The 16,409-nt window shown below is 47.6% G+C and overlaps 1 protein-coding gene across 1 annotated transcript in view; it reads left to right on the forward strand.

Moving 5' to 3' along the window:
- egfem1 (EGF-like and EMI domain containing 1) overlaps positions 1-16,409 on the forward strand; it is a gene marked incomplete at both ends in the record, with an annotated part of 67,708 nt that overhangs the window by 35,443 nt on the left and 15,856 nt on the right. The window contains 2 exon segments of the mRNA XM_083694654.1: positions 15,421-15,546; positions 15,847-15,969. Coding sequence (XP_083550780.1) covers positions 15,421-15,546; positions 15,847-15,969 — 249 coding nt within the window.

Raw genomic sequence — 16,409 nt, forward strand, 5'->3', positions numbered from 1 at the left:
TTATCCCTATACATCCCAGCAATTTCCTGGCTGTTGTTTTCCTGGTTTGTGACTTTGTGTGTTTTTGGACTGTGTCTTTGCCTAACCCCTACCGGATTATCTGCTCTTCTTAGGAGTGTCTTATCGTGCCTTGACCTCCGCCTGAAAAACCCCTATCGTATTATCTGGACTGCCCTCTCGTGTATCGACTGCTGCCTGAACTACCCGCCTGCTCTGCCTACCTGCCCTGTCTGCTCTGCCTGCCCTGCCCATCTGCGTGCCCAGACTACCCTGTTACCCTTTCTGCCGGGAGCTGTCGGCCGCGCTCATCAGTCTCTGCAACCCACCTTTACCTCTGACGCCATCCCCCGCCTCTATTCCAGCGCCTATATCATTCCCGCTTAATCAGGAGCAGTTTGTCCCCGGACCCGAGCGTTACGCCGGCGAATTGGGGTCCTGTCGGGCATTTTTGGTTTAATGCTCCTTGGTATTCTCACAGCAGGCCCTCACCTATTCGTCCAACTGAGCCCGGAATGCGCTAAGTGATAAAGGATGAACTGGTGTCTTGGGAAGAGCCTCAAGACCTCGACCAGCTGATCGCCCTCGCCACCTGGCTGGATAACCGTGTCCGTGAGCGCTGTAGGGAGAGGTCCGCCAGATCCCAGCTGGCCATCCTGTTCCCTTCGAGGACTCCATGGTATTCGCCGCCGAGAAGGTCTGAGTCCATCCGGGGCTCCCTGAGACACGCCGATCCAGAGCCGATGCAACTAGACTGAGCTTGACTCTCCTCGGAGGAGAGGGCTCGCCACCTCAGTGACGGGGCGTGTTTGTATTGTGGCCAGGGCGATCACTTGGCAGCCACCGGTCCCATTCGCCCCGGTCGTTCGGGAAAAGGGATGGCTCGTCCGTAGTGGGAGAGACATGGATGAGCCGAGCCACCTGTTTCCCTCTCTTATTCCCCCAGATCAAGGCCACCCTCCAGTGGCATACCCAGTCCATTCCCCTCTTGGCCCTCATTGACAGTGGGGCTGATGAGAATTTTTTGGATCCCCCTAGACTGTTCTCTTGAGGCCAAGGGTCTTAATGCTATGCCCCTCGCCTTGGTCAACCACAGAACTGTTCTGGTTCCTCTGCGTCTATCAGGAAATCACCAGGAAATGATCAGCCTCCACCTCTTTGACTGCCCCCACTCTTCATTGGTGCTTGGGTATCCCTGGTTATGCAAGCACAACCCACAGCTGGATTGGGCCTCAGGCCAGGTGAGTTCATGGAGCAATTTCTGCCACTCTCATTGCTTACTCTTGGCCCCTGCCCCTGCTGTGTCTGACCGACTGCTCCTGCTGGAGGTCAGTGTTTTATCCCCTGTTCTACAGGACTATCACAACCTCACGCCAGTGTTTAGTAAACACCTTGCGGTTTCCCTGCCGCCTCACTGTCCCTATGACTGCCCGATAGACCTCCTGCCCGGTGTCTCCCTCCCCAGTGGTCGATTATACATCTCCCGATCAGAACAGGAGGCAATGGAGAAATACATCCAGGACTCTCTCTCCGCTGGAATCATCCGCCCCTCTTCATCAACGGTAGGTCCGGGATTTTTCTTTGTGGGGAAGAATGATGGTTCACTGCGTCCATGTATTGACTTCCGAGGGCTTAACAACATTAAAGAATAAATACCTTCTACCTCTAATCAGCTCTGCTTTCGCATCCGGGAGGGGGACGAGTGGAACACTGCCTTCAACACCCCCCTTGGTCACTTTGAGTATTTGGTCATGCCGTTTGGGTTAACCAAAGCCCCCACAGTTTTTCAAGCCCTGGTAAACGCCCCGGGGTAAGTACAAATGGACCCAGCCAAAGTTTTCGCGGTGGCTGAGAGCCGGCCCCTACGAATCTCAAGGAGCTCCAACGTTTTCTTGGCTTTTCCAATTTTTACTGGAGGTTCATCAGAAACTACAGCCGCATCGCAGCCCCTCTCACAGCCGGCACTTCCACCGCTACTCCCTTCCGGTGGACACCCAAGGCTGAGGCCCCAGACCGGCTCGGAAACGAAAACACAGGCGAGGGAGCCGAGGTGGGCTGAGAGCTAGGCTAAAGCTAACTCCACACCGACTCTCACTACCTAGCCTTTTCCTTGCAAATGTTCGTTCCCTGGCAAACAAGATGGATGAACTGCGGCTGCGGATCATCACCCACAAATGGATTAAGGAATGTAACATCATGGTTTTCACTGAAACCTGGCTCAACAGCGAGGTACCCGACAACGCTATCGAGCTAGCAGGGCGCTGCGTTCTCCGAGCAGACAGAACAGCAGGCGACTCCGGTAAGACCAGAGGTGGAGGTTTGTGCATTTATGTTAACAAGACGTGGTGCACGGACACTACCATCACCGAGAGTCACTGCTCAGCTAACCTGGAGTTTCTCATGGTTAAGTGTAGACCTTTCTATCTGCCCAGAGAGTTCACATCCACTGTTATCACGGCAGCCTATATCCCCCCGGATGCTAATGCTAAGATTGCTATGAAAGACCTGCATGCTGCCATTAGCAAACAACAGACTCTGCATCCCGAGGCAGCCTTCATTGTCGCGGGTGACTTCAATCACTCCAACTTAAAGACTGTACTGCCCAAATTCCACCGAAATGTCTCATGCCCCACCAGAGGAGACAGGACATTGGACCAAGTGTACACCAGCATGGCTGAGGCGTACAAAGCCGTTCCCCTCCCCCACCTAGGTCAATCAGACCACCTCTCATTGTTCCTACTGCCCAAGTACTCAGCACTCATCAAACGAGTGAAACCTACAGTGAGGACAGTCAAGGTCTGGCCAGAGGGAGCGGACTCAGCGCTCCAGCAGCGTTTTGGAAACACTGACTGGGGTGTGTTTGCCACTCAGGCCACCCATGACTCCCACACGGACATTGATTCATATGCCTCATCTGTTTTGGACTACATCAATTCCAACATCAGCAGTGTCACCACACTCAAGCGGATCACCACTTTCCCTAATCAGAAGCCATGGATGAACAGTGAGGTCCGACTCCTGCTGAAGGCACGCGACATTGCCTTCAGATCAGGGGATGCTCGGGCCTATAGCTCATCCAGGGCTAATCTGCAGAGGGGCATCAAAAAGGCCAAGCACAACCACAAGCTGAGGATAGAGGATCACTTCAGAAACAACTCTGACCCCCGACGCATGTGGCAGGGCATCCAGGCCATCACAGACTACAAAACAACTAACACCTCACCCCTCTCCGTTGACGCCTCCCTCCCTGACGAGCTGAACCACTTCTACGGCCGCTTTGACAGGGACAACAAGGAGGTGGCCATCAAGGCTGTGCTCCCTGCGGATCACCAGCCCCTCACTCTATCTCCCACCGACGTGTGTGCGGCACTGAGCAGGACTAACGCACGCAAGGCTGCTGGTCCTGATGGGATTCCCGGACGCGTCCTCAGGGCCTGCGCTGTGCAGCTGACTAAGGTTTGGACTGACATATTCAACCTGTCCCTAGCCCAAGCAGCTGTCCCCGCGTGCTTCAAAACCACCTCCATCGTGCCGGTGCCAAAACACTCCACTGCAACGAGCTTAAATGACTTCCGACCAGTGGCACTCACGCCCATCATCATGAAGTGCTTCGAGAGGCTGGTCTTAGCTCAACTCAAGACCTGCCTACCACCCACACTGGACCCCTTTCAATTCGCCTACCGGCAGAACAGGAGTACAGAGGATGCCATTTCAACGGCACTTCACTCCGCCCTGTCCCACCTTGACAAGACTAACTCTTATGTGAGAATGCTGTTTATTGACTTCAGCTCAGCATTCAACACCATCATCCCCTCCAAACTGATCTCCAAACTCAGGCAACTGGGCATCAACCCCTCCCTCTGCAACTGGATTCTAGACTTCCTGACCAACAGGCCGCAGTCTGTTAGGCTTCACAACCACACCTCCTCAACCCTCATCCTGAACACCGGCGTTCCACAAGGCTGTGTGCTGAGCCCCCTCCTTTACTCCCTCTTCACCTACGACTGCACACCTGTACATGGCTCAAACACCATTGTTAAGTTTGCAGACGACACAACGGTGATTGGTCTCATCAGCAACAACGATGAGTCGGCCTACAGGGAGGAGGTCCAGCACCTAACAGTGTGGTGCAACGACAATAACCTGGCTCTCAACACCAAGAAGACCAAAGAACTCATTGTGGACTTCAGGAAGTCTAAAGCTGGCGCACACACCCCCATCCTCATCAACGAGACTGTGGTGGAGCGAGTCACCAGCTTCAAGTTCCTGGGTGTCCACATCTCTGAGGACCTCTCCTGGACCCTCAACACCTCCACCCTGATAAAGAAGGCTCACCAGCGTCTCTTCTTCCTGAGGAGACTAAAGAAGGTCCATCTGTCTCCTCAGATCCTGGTGAATTTCTACCGCTGCACCATCGAGAGTATCCTTACCAACTGTGTCACAGTATGGTATGGCAACTGCTCGGCATCGGACCGGAAAGCACTGCAGAGGGTGGTGAAAACTGCCCAACGCATCACCGGTTCCTCACTCCCCTCCATCGAGGCTGTCCAGGGCAAACGATGCTTGCGTAAGGCACGCAGCATCGTCAAGGACATTTCTCACCCCAACCATAGACTTTTCACCCCACTCCCCTCCGGGAGGCGCTACAGGTCTCTCCGCACCCGAACCAGTAGGTTCAGAGGCAGCTTCTTCCCTGCGGCTGTCACCCTACTGAACTTGAACACTGCACCGACCTGACAACCTACTACCCCTGCAACCCCCCCCCCCCCGGACAATTGCACTATTGCACTATTACTCCACTCCCCTCCCCTGCTCTTACTCATACCACTGCTCTTCTGTACATACCTGTCCATACTGCACATAATGCACATATCCTTATATTTTCTTTAATACTACTGCACATACTGTACATACCTGTTTATACTGTTTATACGGCATTCCATATTTATATTTATTCTGCTATCTACCTCATGCTACTGTTAATACATATATACTGCTAGACTGCATTACCCATACAGCTCATATGCTGCTACACTGTTCATACTGTAACTATTTATTCTGCTATAATGCTACTGTTACTCATATACTGCTATACTGCACTGCTATATTATACTGCACTACTACTGATCATATATTGCACTACCTGTAAATACTGTTCATTGCACTTTCTGCTATTTTGCACTTCTGGTTAGACGCTAACTGCATTTCGTTGTCTCTGTACTTGTACTCTGCACAATGACAATAAAGTTGAATCTAATCTAATCTAATCTAAAATGGAGTTAAAGTGCCATTTAGTCTCTGCCCCAGTCCTCATCCAACCTGATCTGGCCCTGCAGTTCGTGGTGGAGGCAGATGCTTCGGACACTGGCGTAGGTGCGGTCCTTTCACAGCGGTCCCCTAAGAATAATAAACTTCATCCGTGTGTTCTTTTCCTGCAAACTGTCCCCCCCTGAGAGGAACTACGGGAGCTGCTCGTCATGAAGATGGCATTGGAGGAGTGGTGACATTGGCTGGAGGGAGCTGACCAGCCCTTCATTGTATGGACTGACCACAGGAACCTCATCTACCTCCAGTCAGCTAAGCAATTGAACGCACGGCAAGCGAGGTGGGTGTTGTTTTTCGGGCATTTTAACTTATTGACTTATTGCTCCACTCTGACTTATTGCTCCAGCAATGGTTTTGGTGGCCCTCCATGGGTGCGGACGTCCGATCCTTTGTCGCTGCCTGTACCATCTGTGCCCGGAACAAGACGTCCTCCAGACCCTGTTTCGGCCTTCTCCATCCCCTGCCTGTCCCCACCGGTCTCCCTCCAACAGACGGTAAAACCACCATTCTCACCATTGTGGACCGATTCTCAAAAGCTGCTCATTTCCTTGCTGTTCTGAAACTTCCCTCTGCCCGAAAGACCGCTGACATCATGGTGGATAACGTCTTTCGGCTTCATGGCATCCCGGCTGACATCGTGTCTGAGGTCCCCAGTTCATCTCCCAGGTCTGGAGGCCGTTTTGCAAGGTGCTGGGTGCTACGGTCAGCCTGTCATCCGGGTACCACCCCCAGACGAATGGTCAGTCTGAGCGGGCCAACCAGCAGATGGAGGCTGCGCTCCGGTGTGTGACCTCTGCCAACCTGGAGTTCCCAGCTGTCCTGGGTGGTCAACTCATCCTCGGATCTGTCCCCCTTCCTCTGTTCCCTTGGCTACCAGCCTCCCCTATTCCCAGTGCAGGAGGAGGAGATTACGGTCCCGTCCGTCCAGGCCCATATGCGGCGCTGCAGGAGGACCTGGAGTTGTGCTTGCACCGCCCTGCTCCGTGCATCTACGCGCTCCCAGATGCAGGCTAACCATCATCACACCCCAGACCAGCAAGTATGGCTGTTGGCCAAGAATCTGCCCCACAGAGTGAAGCTAGCTCCCCGTTTTGTTGGTCTGTATGCTATCGAGTCTATTGTCAACCCCTCTGCTATCCGTTTAAAACTCTCTCCCTCCCTCTCTCCCTCCCTCCCTCTGCCTGCCCTGCCCACCTGCATGCCCAGTCTACCCCGTTACCCTTTCCCTGTTTGTCCCTTATTAACTACTCTATTATTTTTATACCTGTGTCCTGACTCTGTGTGCTGCACTTGGGTTCACTAGTTCTGATACTTAAAAAATCATAGCGTTTTCATGTTATATTTCTGTTGAAACGTTCATGGAGTACTTGTCAGTGCTGATATGGACGTTGGAATTTGCGGATAAGTAACAGCAGACAGTACCAGGTTTATGGTAGGCACCTTCCAGTAGGCTAAGCAAATATAGCCATGTGTGTTCAGTTGCTTGATCAGGACCCTAATGCACCCTCTGTATAAGCTACAATATACACTCACCGGCCACTTTATTAGGTACACCTTGCTAGTACTGGGTTGGACCCCCTTTTGTAGCCCATCTGCTTCAAGGTTCGACTTGTTGTGCATTCTGAGATGGTCTTCTGCATACCTTGGTTGTAACAAGTGGTTATTTGAGTTACTGTTGCTTATCTGTCATCTCGAACCAGTCTGGCCATTCTCCTCTGACCTCTGGCATCAACAAGGCATTTTCACCCAGAGAACTGCCGCTCACTGGATATTTTCTCTTTTTCGGACCGCTCTCTGTAAACCCTAGAGATGGTTGTGCGTGAAAATCCCAGTAGATCAGCAGTTTCTGAAATACTCAGCCAAGCCCGTCTGGCACCAACAACCATGCCACGTTCAAAGTCACTTAAATCACCTTTCTTCCCTTCCCTATTCTGATGCTCGGTTTGAACTTCAGCAGGTCATCTTGACCATGTCTACATGCCTAAATGCATTGAGTTGCTGTCATGTGATTGGCTGATTAGATATTTGCGTAACCGAGCAGTTGAACAGGTGTACCTAATAAAGTGGCCGGTGACTGTATGTATTTGCATGCACGAGTAGGATGTGAAATATAACCTACAGCTCTGTCAGAAATAGCTCGTTTAGAAAATGAAACCTCTCTACCCTTTACCTCTGTGCCCACTCTGCCCACTACCTGCTTGCAAAATGAGTTAATTCTAGACCTAGACAGCTAAATAGAGCTCTGTTGTTAGCAGATCTGCATATGTGCAGCAATGACATACAGTGGGGAAAATAATTATTTGATCCCCTGCTGATTTTGTTAGTTTGCCTGATTACAAAGAAACGAGCGGTCTATAATTTTTATGGTACTTTTATTTTAACAAATAGACACAGAATATCAACAAAAAAAGTCCAGAAAAACATATTATATAAAGTTATAAATTAATTTGCATTTGATCGAACGAAATAAATATTTGATCCCCAAGCAAAACATGACTTAGTACTTGGTGGAGAAACCCTTGTTGGCAAGCACAGAAGTCAGACGTTTCTTGTAGTTGGTCACCAGGTTTGCACACATCTCAGGAGGGATTTTGGTCCACTCCTCTTTACAGATCCTCTCCAAATCCTGAAGGTTTCAAGGCTTTTGCTTGGCAACTCGAAACTTCAGCTCCCTCCACAAATTTTCTATAGGATTAAGGTCTGGAGACTAGCTAGGCCACTCCATGACCTTAGTGTGCTTCTTCTTGAGCCACTCCTTTGTTGCCTTGGCCGTATTTTTTGGGTCATTGTCATGCTGGAAGACCCATTCACGACCCATCCTCAGTGCTCTGGCTGAGGGAAGGAGATTCTCGTCCAAGATCTTACGGTACATGGCCCCGTCCATTGGCCCCTCAATGCAGTGAAGTCGTCCTGTACCCTTAGCAGAGAAACAAGCCCAAAGCATAATGTTTCCACCTCCGTGTTTGACGGTGGGGATGGTGTTCTTGGGATTGTAGCATTCAGCATTTCTCTCCCTCCAAACACGACGAGTCGAATTTATGCCAAATAGTTCAATTTTGGTCTCATCTGACCACATCACCTTCTCCCAAGCCTTCTCTGAATCATTGAAGTGTTCATTGGCAAACTTCAGATGGGCCTGTACATGTGCCTTCTTGAGCAGGGGGACCTTGCGGGCACTGCAGGATTTCAATCCGTTACGGTGTAGTGTGTTACCAATGGTTTTCTTGGTGACTGTGGTCCCAGCTGCCTTGAGATCATTACCAAGCTCCTCCCGTGTAGTTCTGGGCTGATCCCTCACCCTTCTCATGATCATCCTTACCCCACGAGGCGAGATCTTGCATGGAGCTCCAGGCCGAGGGCGATTGATGGTTATTTTGTATTTCTTCCATTTTCTAATAATTGCACCAACAGTTGTCTCCTTCCCACCAAGCTTCTTGCTGATGGTCTTGTAGCCCATTCCAGCCTTGTGCAGGTCTACAACTCTTACCCTGATGTCCTTTGAATGTTCTTTGGTCTTGCCCATGGTGGTGGAGAGGTTGGAATGGAAGAGATTGATTCTATTGACAGGTGTCTTTTATACCCATAACAAGCAGAGATTTGGAGTACTTTCTTAAAGTGACAGGAGTAATCTGTGTGCCTCATGGGCATATAACCGGTCTGTATGAGCCAGAATTCTTGCTGGTTTGTAGCGGATCAAATACTTATTTCCTTCGATCAAATGCAAATGAATTTCTAACTTTAAATAATGTTTTTTTTTTTTTTTGACTTCTTTGTTGATATTCTGTCTCTATTTGTTAAACTAAAAGTACCATAAAAATTATAGACCGCTCATTTCTTTGTAATCGGGCAAACTAACAAAATCAGCAGGGGATCAAATCATTATTTCCCCCACTGTATATGCTATTTAGCTGACGCTTTTATCCAAAGCGACTTACATTTCAGTGAGTGCATACATTTCAGTATATATGGTCCCAGTGGGAATCAAACCCACAACCTTAGCGTTGTTAGTGCCATGCTCTACCAACTGAGACACAGAGGACCACGACATAGCTAGCTGAATGCCGTGTAGTAGGCCTACATTATTCATGTATAGTATCAGTAGTATCATGCTTGTATTATAAGCCTACAAATTGATTGCAGCTTTTAGCCAACTATACGTTTGTTGGATGATGGCCATGCAACACCGTTATGCTGCTGTTCTGTGCCCGCCCTATCATGCTACATGAATGATCTCTCTTGCGGCTTGTCATGCAGTGATATTAAGCTACAGCATTAGGTTGCGATTATCTCTCTTTATTAATTTATATTTTCTGGGTGTCGAATGGGAAATCTGCAGCTCATTTGGCACATGGAAACAGAATTACAGAAGCCTATGATGCTATGAGGGGTAGGTCTCTATGGACGGAATCTGTAGTATTAATAATTTAGCATCGGAATGGTTCATTGTGGATACTGCAGCCTATCATACCAGGCTGGTAGAGGTAGAATCGGCTAGGATTTATAATTAATAATTAATTTAGAAAAACACTATGTATGTATACAGTATGTTTGGAGAAGCTGATTATTAGCTTATTAGCCAGCTATAGCCTTTATAATTTGCTATTTCTGCATTTGAGAGGAATTGTCCGTTCGTCACACAAATTAGTCACTCTTCGCACCTAAAAACGATTGGGGCAATTTATCTTACTTGAATTAACATGGAATAAGAAGTTTATATTCTTACTTATCAAAATAAATATATGGAGGTTCCGCATATGGGCAAATGTATACATATGTTGGTGTAACCAGGGTTTAACTAACAAACTCTCGTCTCAGAGAGATATTGTTTTTTTGCAGCAGTTTTGTGCGTAGGTTCGTTAAAGAGCAAAGAGTTATGTGACTCCTCCACGTTGGTTTGCATGCTCCCATATTTGCCAAAGTGAAGTACACCATCCAGGCATTCCACTCATGCTCTGTTTTGCATGCTAAGTATTGGAACAGCACTCCCATTCTCCAAACCCAGTTCCGTATTCCATGTACATGCTCTGGAGCATGGAAGTATGCTATTCGGAATACAGCTAATGTTCAGCTAACGGAGCAACAAAGGTATGCACATACACAAACCCAGTGTGGAACTCACAAGGTCATGTGACCACTTCCAAGAAAACATATCCGCTCCATTGTGTTCAGCAGCAACTATCACCTGCAGCTGCCTGCCAGAGAGAAGGAGACGTACAGTAAAGTGAAACAAAAGAGGGACAGATATCCATAGGAAGTGGACTAGTATGGCAATAAAATATATTAAATTAAAATAGAAGAACCTTTATTGTATACAAATAAAGACTATTATTGAATAAAATAAATAATAATAATACGATAGCCATCCAGAATATCACAAGCACAGAATATCAAGACAATAGACAATAATGCTGAATAAAAATAAGTAAAGAAGTAAAGAAGGTTAACAAATCAGACAAAAAGCAATGGAAGGTTCAGGAGCCCATGCTGAGGCCTCAGCCTATGAACAACCCCCAGCCTGGCTACATGTATTAATGGAACACCAAACTAAACAATTACAGCAAGTGTACACCCGTTCTGCAGAAAATTGAGGCTGCCCTGATCAATATTCAGGTAACAAGTCCAAAGCCTCAACAGAGGAGTGTCAGTGGTGCCTCAGGTGGAAGAGGGCTCTCTCCACCTGCTTTCTCTACACCTTGTCTACGATTTCTCATCACGCTTTCTGAATAGGAGGCCTCCTCAATGGCTACCAATGTCACCCCTGAACAAAAGTTTGCCCCCAGAGCTGGAGGTCATACACCAACACTCCCTCACCTCAGCCCCACCGAAACAAAACTAGAAACTGGAATCTGGAGTACTCTGCCACCGAGCCAGTGGTGCATCGCCGTGACAAAAGAGGCAGAACTCACTCCCCTGGCAGACTGGCAGCTAGCCAGGGCATGGTCCACCATTACCCAACATGCCGAGACCAAACACCAGACATGTCCAGGAATAACAGCCTGCAAAATGGCATACACAGCATGCAACAGAGCGGCTTCACCAGGGCCTCTCACTCTACAACTTCATGCAACTGCTAGCCACCTATGACGGGAAGGAAGGTAGGAACACCTTTTTTTGCACAGTGGCAAACATGGACCAGTTTAGAGAGGGTCAACCAACTCCATGAGAAGCTGAGAGGATCTACCATCAGCTTTGTCTGCCCGGTGCCAGAGCATATCAGGGAGGATTATGCCCTTCTGATTGACCAGCTGACACAAAGATACAGACAAACAGACCCTCCCACCACTGTTTGCCGCCTTCTAAGCGAACTCCGCCAGCAGAAGGAATCATTCGCTGAAGAATTTGCTGAAGAAGTCCGATGCCTGGTCACACATAACCTACCCTGGGGTTGACCTTCAGCTGCAGGACCAGCTAGCTACAGACACCTTCCTAAAGGGACATCATAGTCAAAGAGTGGCCTACACAGTCATGAACAAGGACCCAGTACCTCCTTGTTACAACCCGGCTCGCTAGGGGAAAGGGAAGCAACATAAAACCAGATGGATTTGGTAAATTATAGTTATTTTATTAACAAGGAATTTAAATCGTTTTATAAAGGTAACAAGGGTCATACAGAATCAGCAGCTACTACAATGGAAAAAAGGACCGGCAGGGGCTGTTCAACTCAAACAAACAAATATAACCAAAAGAGAGCTCATAAACGGCGAGCCAAACCTAAACTTTCATTATCTAATCAAAACCAAAGCGAAAACAAAAGCTCACTGGCCTAAAGCAGCGGCCAAAACTTAAATACAGTCAAGAACAGCCACCTCTACTCATTGAGCGTCTAAACAAAAGAATCCACTACGTGTGGTGCGAATCAGCACAACAAAACTAAATTTGGCCCAATTTTCGGTAACCATAACAAATAATAATCGAGTGCGCTATGCACAGTATCACAATACAAAGCCTATTGTTTCTACAAAGTCTATCGTTCTAACAAGTCTCTACAAGGGAACTGGTCAAACACACACACACAGCCCCCTGACTGACAAGCTAGCCCCACTTTTTGTATGCCCCGTGCTGGGACCCGATAGGCGCGCTGGTTGGGGTGTATCCAACCCGGATCCGCGGTGGCGATACCGATGGAGTGGGCGGAGCCTCGGAATCTTGTAGCGCCCAGCCTGCTTGACAGCACAACAAGAGACATACACGGGCGGCGTCGGCTGCGGCCGTAACACTCCTTCTGAGGCCCAAAAGCTGGTAGAGGCACATGGACATATTTATAAAACATTGTGATGAGAGGGAGAAAGAGGGAAAGTATCTCCTGGGCTGACGAAAATATGGAGCCTGCAAACCAGGGGACCCAGGCAGCCAATGATGCCCAGCTCAAGTTCCTGATGGCCAAATGGAAAAGCTTAAATTTACCCCGGACGCTGTCATAACACAGAAAGGGCCTCCAGAGAACGTAACCTCCTGAAGCCAGGGAAACAGGCCCCCTGGCTCAAGGTTTGATCCAACCAGAGGAAGACCTACAACACACCAGCCAGCCAGCCCCAACAGAGCTGGTAGGTTCCATTCCCTGAGCCCCAATTCTGCCACCAAGGGATCCTGCTATCTCTGGTCTGGCTAGCAGTTCAAACCGCTGAAATGACAATTCTATTACAAGTAAAAGAGAAGCCGGCCACTCACCAGTTGTCACCGTAGGTAGAGCCTGCAGTGCAGGGCCTAGCTTAGAAATACCCCTTTATGTAAATGACTTAAATGTTAAAGGTGTTGTCGACACAGATGCAGAGGTCACTATCATATCCTACAAGTTACATGGACAGCTCAAAATGGGGGAATGGCCAGTTGCCACCAAGGTTCACCTTCGGAATACTGAATCTGGAAAAGAGATGGAAGCTGTTAGTGGAGTCAATGTCACACTAAAAATCGGCAGTAAAGGTATGGAATGGAAGGTGTATGTTGCACCCACCCAAGACCTCCCTCCTCCTGGGACTAGACTTGTTAGCAGTCAAAGTAATCATCCAAGTGGGAGGCAGAGTCTCCATTGCCGGTGAGATTTTACCAAGTTACATCACAGGGCGTACAGTCCAGAGTTACACTGTGTCCAGGGTGCTCCTCTCAAGCTCCTCTACCCTCCCACCACAAAGCGAATGTGATGTCTGGGGGATTGTAGAAGCTAGGGGTAAGTCCTGGAACCTGTAGGCCTGGCTGATGGGTTATCCTCTGGAAGTGTTCTCATTGAGATGGATAACAGAGTGCCCATTTGTGTCTGTCTCCTGTCAGCACGAGCATGCCTCAGGGAGCAGAATAATTAACAATGAGAATCACCACAAGAGGACGGTCTATTAACAAACCCATTCAGAGAGACTGTTTAAAAGGAAACATTTAGTTAAAGACATTTCTAAGCTGTCTTGTAAGAAAGAAAAAAATAAGTTATGTTATGTAACAGTGTTTTTTCTGTTACTGTTGTTTTATCACAACACAAGATTACCTTGCTTTACTGAGTAGCATTATTTGAAATCAGCCCACAGATTTGGGTGAGAGTCATTATGAGAGCACAGTTTGTGCAAGACTATATTCATAGCCCAAGCTATAGATAAATGGGTAATATGGTACATTTAGAGTTTTTAAATGGCCTGTCGTGATATATCGGGACCCCGACATTTTTCTTACTTTGGGCCCCATAATAGGTTGTGCCGGCTCAGCCAAGTGCTTTAGTTGGCTAGCGAACTTGGTGGTGGCAAGCATCATCAAGTTAGCTTGCTGTAATTACTAATCGAATTGATGTGAATCGCGCTTTTTACAAATAAAATTGCCATAAACTGCTTAAGTTACCAGAACCTATTGGGAAACCAAAGGATTTGTTTTGCTAGAGTTTGCCACCTTAAGAAACTGCAGAATGTAAACAAAAACAATACTATGGGGGGGATTGGAAAGCCCAGTCATGGAAATTAAAATGTAAAATTCACCAGGCTTTAAGCACCAGGCTGTGAGCACTAGCTGGTTGCTTGTAAGCCTTGGCACGCACTGGCACCGTTGTTGAAAAGTGGCTAGTGGTGTCAATACGTGGTGGTTTGCTCACGTGGAGGTGGTGCTATAACATCTGTTGCCTGTGTCTGGGGAGAAGGTGTCTCTGTTTTGTCTTTACACACAGTTTCAGTGTTTCAGTGTCCAACATTTCCAAGCTAAATCATCATGAATAAAGAGCTTTGTCTCCCTTAATAGGTTTAGAATAGGTTGCATTTTCTGTTCAGTGTCTGTACCCCTCAGTGTTTGTAGAGTCAGGCTTGATGGATGATAGTGGGAGTGATGTTTTCTAATTGTATCTGCTGAAGTCATCAGTGTTAAAGAAAGCCTTTCCCCTGTTTTACAGCCCATCTGTGTCATCATGTCTGTGTTTAGGGCACCCACAAGGCAGAGTGCTGACTTCCTTATTCAGCACATTAGTAAATCATACAGGATAAATGGCATGGAAAGATCATTAGAAGCAGACCAGGGGCACCCACTAGAGAGAGCTGGAGCTTTTACATCATTTTCCAATTTCCGGTCTTTACTCCAGAGCTTTCCATAATCATAGGGTTATGTTTTGAGGTGTGAAAACTCTTTGCATTTCCAACTGTACTGTATACAGTATGTCTCTTCCTTTGTTACTGTTGGTCCCTGCATGAGTGAAAGTAAACTCAATCCTGACAGTGGTGCTTAAAGATGTTGTTACTACAATTTTACATCTTTGAACACTACTGTAGAACTGCAGCCATCATTCCACTACATTTTCCAGCGCATCGTTTGCTTATTTGAGCAGTAGTTATGTGCAGCATTAGTTGCTCTCAGTTTCTCCATTTTCATTTCAGAATAGAGTAGGATACACACAGTATGTTACAATGTTTTGCTCCTGCAAGTCAGAATTTATCAAAGATATAAGAAAATCATGTACTCACAAAATGTTCGCTTTGCAATGTGGTACCTGTGTGGAGGACTAATGGCAGCAATGGTCAGCAATGAATGAATCACTCAAACTTTATGCATGTTCTCCATTGTCATTTTCTTTACACTTGTCCATGCGTGAGGATATTTATTTATTGTGTTTGTTTATGTCTGTCTTTCCCTTTTGTCAAGCTGTGAACTCCTGTTCTGTGAAAAATGGTGGATGTGAACACAAGTGTGTGGACATTGGAAACGACCACTACAAGTGTCAGTGCCAGCGGAACTACCAGCTGAAGAGGAACGGGAAACACTGCGAGTGTGAGTCCTGCCAACATGTGGTTGCTGCTCCAGCTTCACTAGAACATATGATAGCCACTTAATGTTGACAAGGAAAGTAAAACGTACAGTACCATTGAGAGCAGGAAGCAGGTTAAGTTCTTCGCAGGACCAGGATATATGACTAAGTTAAACTGGCTCAGTAAATTGAACCTCAGTAACATGAGGGTCATAAAGTCACTTGCTGTGCTGAATGTGGCTTGCCTGGTCTGTCTGATCTGGTTGTCTGTCCTCTGTCTAACTGTCTCCTGTTTGTCTGTCTCCTGCCTGTGTGGGGGGCAGTGAGGGACCCCTGTGTGGACAGGAATGGAGGCTGTGCTCAGCTGTGTCGTTCAGAAGATGGCCAAGCAGAGTGCAGATGTAGATCAGGTTATACACTGGCTAGAGACCGTAAGGGCTGTGAAGGTAAGAACTCTCTAATATGCATGTCTAGAGATACACAAACAACACAAATAAACATTGACTACAATGTGCAATATGGCACACACAAGAACACACACTATACAAACACACACACACACACACACACACACACACACACACACACACACACACACACACACACACACACACACACACACACACACACACACACACAGTCTCCTATTTCAATATACTGTGACTTGCTGCATACCTTCCCAAAAATGATGGGAAAAATACATTCTTAAGTGACTTATATGAACTTGCCTATAAATCTCGATCATACTGAACATCCTTAGGAAAACAAGCCTTCCCCATTAAAGCTCCCCTTTTTGAGAGCTGGACAAACCCGTTGTTTGTGTATGTGTGTGTGTGTGTGTGTGTGTGTGTGTGTGTGTGTGTGTGTGTGTGTGTGTGTGTGTGTG

Source organism: Argentina silus (assembly GCF_951799395.1).
Source record: "Argentina silus genome assembly, chromosome: X".
In the NCBI taxonomy this organism is placed as follows: domain Eukaryota; kingdom Metazoa; phylum Chordata; class Actinopteri; order Argentiniformes; family Argentinidae; genus Argentina; species Argentina silus.